The following is a 4882-nucleotide window of genomic DNA, read 5'->3' on the forward strand; positions in this document are numbered from 1 at the left end:
TTTTCTCCTCTCAAGAGCTACTGTAGTATCAAAGTTCAGGAATTTGATAGCCCAAAAGGCTCTATGTTCAAGCTCCACAGGTAAGTGACAAGCCTTCCCATACACCAGCTGATAAGGGGACATCCCTATAGGAGTTTTATATGCAGTTCGATATGCCCATAGTGCATCATCTAATCTTTTTGACCAATCTTTCCGAGAAATGCTAACAGTCTTTTCCATAATGCGCTTCAGTTCCCTGTTGGAAACCTCGACTTGACCACTAGTCTGCGGATGGTAAGGTGTAGCAACCTTATGCCTGACACCATACTTGGCCAACAAATTCTCAAACTGCTTGTTGCAAAAATGGGAGCCTCCATCACTTATGATTGCTCTTGGCACACCAAACCTAGTAAAAATGTTCTTCCGCAGAAAATTCACAACCACTTTGGCATCATTAGTAGGAAGAGCCACTGCCTCAACCCATTTAGAAACATAATCAACAGCTACCAAAATGTAGTGGTTGGAATAGGAAGATATAAATGGGCCCATAAAATCAACTCCCCACAAATCAAATAACTCCACCTCCATAATACTGTTTAGAGGCATCTCATCTCTACGGGATATGTTACCCGTTTTCTGGCATTTTTCACACTTTTCAACATATTCTCTTGCATCTTTGAAAAGTGTAGGCCAATAGTAACCACTTTGTAATACTTTTTGGGCAGTTCTATTACCACCAAAATGGCCACCATATTCAAAATTATGACAATGCCACAAAATTTCTGTAATTTTCATCTCAGATACACACCTTCTCAAGATACCATCAGAACATTGGAAATAAAGAAAGGGATCATCCCATACATACCTCCTCGCATCATACAGAAAATTTTTCACCTGTTGCTTTGTGAGACTAGGAGGTATTTTCTTGATCACTTTAAAATTGACAACATCAGCAAACCAAGGCTTTACATGCATAGCAAAAATCGATTTTTCAAATAACTCTAAAGAAATAGCAAGAACCTGTTCATCGGGGAAAGAATCATTGATTTCTATAGCAGGATCATCTTGCAGGTTCTTCTCCTGAATTCTGGACAGATGGTCAGCAACTTTATTCTCCATTCTAGACTTATCTTTTATTTCCAAATCAAATTCTTGGAATAACAGCATCCACCTTAACAATCGTGGCTTGGCATCCTGTTTGGACATCAAATATTTTATGGCCGCATGATCAGTGAAAATAATAGTCTTGGCACCAAGGAGATATGGTCTAAATTTATCCAGAGCATACACCACAACAAGCATCTCCTTTTCAGTTGTTGCATAATTCACTTGAGCTTCATTCAAAACTTTACTGGCATAGTAGATAACATGCAGCAATTTATTTTTCCTCTGCCCAAGAACTGCACCAATGGCAAAATCACTAGCGTCACACATTAACTCAAAAGGCATACTCCAATCAGGAGATATTAAAACAGGAGCAGTGGTGAGCTTTTCTTTTAGCAAATTAAATGCTTTGAGACAAGCATCATAAAAAAAACTCATTCTCTTTCATCAGAAGCTGACTTAGTGGCTTAGCAATTTTAGAGAAGTCCTTAATGAATCTTCTATAAAAGCCAGCATGGCCAAGGAAACTTCTCACTCCATTAACGTTAACTGGAGGAGGGAGTTTTTCAATGAGCATCAATTTTTCTTTGTCCACTTCTATACCATCCCTTGAAATTTTATGTCCAAGCATAATGCCCTCTTGGACCATAAAGTGACATTTCTCCCAGTTGAGAACCAGATTTGTCTCTTGGCATCTTTGTAGCACCTTAGACAAATTATCTAAACAAACATCAAAACGAGAGCCAAAGACAGAAAATTCATCCATGAAAACTTCCAAATACTTTTCCACCATATCAGAAAAAATAGACAGCATGCACCTCTGAAAAGTAGCAGGTGCATTGCATAACCCAAACGGCATCCTCCTATAGGCAAAAACGCCAAAGGGACAAGTGAACGCTGTCTTTTCCTGATCTTCAGGGGCTACTGCAATCTGATTATAGCCATTGTACCCATCTAAGAAACAATAATAAGAGTGAAATGCTAACCTTTCCAGCATTTGATCCACAAAGGGAAGAGGAAAGTGGTCCTTCCTTGTTGCAGCATTAAGCCTTCTATAATCAACGCACATCCTCCAGCCAGTAATTGTCCTGGTGGGGATCAACTCATATTTATCATTTTTCACCACAGTGATACCTCCTTTCTTAGGTACAGTTTGTACAGGGCTTACCCATGCAATATAGGATATAGAATAAAGCATGCCTGCATCAAGGAGTTTAACAACTTCTTTTCTCACCACCTCCTTCATCATGGGATTTAATCTCCTTTGAGGCTGCCTTACCGGTTTGATATCATTCTCCATCAGAATCTTATGTGTGCAGAAGGAAGGACTTATACCCTTTAGATCAGTAATGGACCATCCCAAGTCAATTTTGTGCTCTAGAAGAACTTGTTTCAACTTTTTCTCATCATCAGAAGATAACCCCTTATTAACAATTACAAGATATGTCTCATTATCTCCCAGAAACATGTACTTCAGATTAATAGGAAACTCTTTTAGATCAACTTTAGGAGCACCTATTTCTTTATCATACTCCTTATGTTCAAGAAACTCATTAGCAACATAAGTATCCTCCTCAAAAGGGATATGATCTCGCTCATGCAAATCATCATTCAATTCTTGCAAAGGAGTTTTCTCTTCATGTACCACCTCCTCTAAGACATCAATTTTGAAACAATCACCATCTTCATAGGGTCTTTTCATAGAATCAAAGACATTGACAGTAATTGTATCGTCATTCATTCTTAACACAAGTTTCCCTTGCTCCACATCAATCATAGCCGCGAGCTGTGGCCAAGAAAGGTCTACCCAAAAGAAGGGGCATTTCATTTTCAACTTCCATATCAAGCACAACAAAATCAGCCGGGAAAATGAACTTGTCAACTTTCACAAGAACATCTTCGATAATACCACTGGGCTTCCTTAGGGATATATCAGGAAGCTGAAGAGAAACCAAAGTAGGCTTCAATTAAGTAATCCCTAAGGCTTTACAGACAGATAAAGGCATCAAATTAATGCTTGCCCCCAAATCACATAAGGCCCTGCCAATCTTTGTTTCACCAATTTCAATTTCAATGTTGAAGCTTCCAGGATCACGAAGCTTAGGAGGGAACTTTCTAGCAATGATGGCACTGCACTCTTCAGTAAGTGCAACTGTTTGACATTCTTGCAGCTTGTGCTTTCTGGAGAGAAGGTCCTTCATGAACTTTGCATAATTTGGCATACTAGCCAATGCTTCAGCAAATGGAATGTTCACATGCAACTTCTTAAAAATTTCAAGAAACCTGTCATAGCTTTTTGCTTTCAGCTCTGGCTTCAACCTTCCAGGGTAAGGTGCCATTTTCATAAGATATTCCTCACTAAGCTCAAACTTCTCTTTTGAAACAACAGGTTGGTCTTTCTGTTTACCAGCAACAACAGGCTTCACTACTTTTGGAGAACTCTCAGCTTCTTTTTCAGATTTCTCTACCTCTTCAACTTTCTCATCCTCCTCCACCTCAATGATAGGCTTTGGGGGAGATGCCACCACTTTACCACTTCTGGTGGTGATAGCCATACAACCTTCCTTAGGATTAGTGATAGTATTGCCAGGAAATGTACCTGGTTCTCTGTCAGACAATTGTTGGACAAGCTGACCAATCTGATTTTCCAGGTTCTTAATTGAAGCTTTGGTATTCCTGGCATCAGCTCTACTCTCCTCAATGAAAGCATTGGTACTTCTTTGATTAGTTCTACTCTCTTCCATGAAAGCATTAGTACTTTGTGCCAAAGATCCAACTAACCGCTCCAAATCAGAAGGCTCTCTTTGTGGAATAGATGGTGGCTTCAAATAATTATCAGATTTTATATCTAAACCAGTGCCTTGATAATTCCTTCTTTGGTAATTTTGCTGGTTAGGACGCTGATCATACCAAACACCATTTACTTGCAGTTGTTGAGAAGAATCTGAAGACATCAGTGTTGGACAAGCATTAGTATCATGATTCTCATGGAAGTATTCACATTCAACATTAACAACATTAGCTTGAACTTTAGAAAGCTGCATCCTCTCAAATTTGGTATTCAAATTAGTCATCTGCTAAGACAATAATTTTTACTCAGCCAAGACTGCATCATGATCACTTAATGGCACGACTCCTCTTTTTCCCAGCCTTGAGGTTGTCTCATTCTCATTCTTAGCCAATTTGTCAATCAGCTGATATGACTCAGATGCTAGTTTGTCTCCCAAAGAACCTCCTGCTGCAGTATTCACAACCAATTTGGTTTCAGGCAGACACCCATTGAAGAAAATCCGCACCTGATCGCCTTGAGATAGGTTATAATGAGGAAATTTTCTCATGAGAGCCTTAAATCTATTCCAAGAAGCACAGATGGTCTCTCCCAGATGTTGTTTAAATGATGTGATATCATTCACCATGTTATTGTATTTTTCCATGGGAAAGAATTCTGCAAAGAATTTCTCAGACAAATTTTCCCAAGTAAGGATGCTTTCAGCAGGTTGTCTTTCCATCCAATCAAGAGCTTTTCCCTTAACAGCAAAAGGAAAAAGTCTCAACCGTATGGCATCATCTGAAACATGTGGAGGCTTTGTGGAATCACAGATTCTTAAAAATCTATCAACAAATCTATGCGGATCTTCATCATCTTCTCCTCCATATTTTTCTCTTTCAGCCAGCTGAATAATATTGGACTTGAGCTCCCATTGATTGTTTCCAAGGTCAGGTGGAACAATGCCAGCCTTTGGCCTGTTAAAAACAGGTGTGAGGATAGTATTCATGTGTGGATCTGCATTCTGATTAG

The 4882-nt window shown here is 39.2% G+C and overlaps 1 protein-coding gene across 1 annotated transcript; it reads right to left on the bottom strand.

The window, feature by feature from the left end:
- Positions 1–2852: 2852 nt before the first annotated feature.
- LOC133286099 (uncharacterized) lies at positions 2853–4157 on the bottom strand. The gene is made up of 2 exons (XM_061483447.1): positions 3105–4157; positions 2853–3023 (listed from the first exon to the last, which is right to left on the bottom strand). Exons 1-2 carry the CDS (start codon positions 4155–4157, stop codon positions 2853–2855), a joined length of 1224 nt encoding a protein of 407 aa, XP_061339431.1.
- Between the last annotated feature and the right edge of the window lie 725 nt (positions 4158–4882).

Source organism: Gastrolobium bilobum, unplaced genomic scaffold (assembly GCF_033153095.1).
Source record: "Gastrolobium bilobum isolate Gb01-03AN ecotype WA unplaced genomic scaffold, APGP_CSIRO_Gbil_v1 utg54184, whole genome shotgun sequence".
NCBI classification, from domain to species: Eukaryota; Viridiplantae; Streptophyta; class Magnoliopsida; order Fabales; family Fabaceae; genus Gastrolobium; species Gastrolobium bilobum.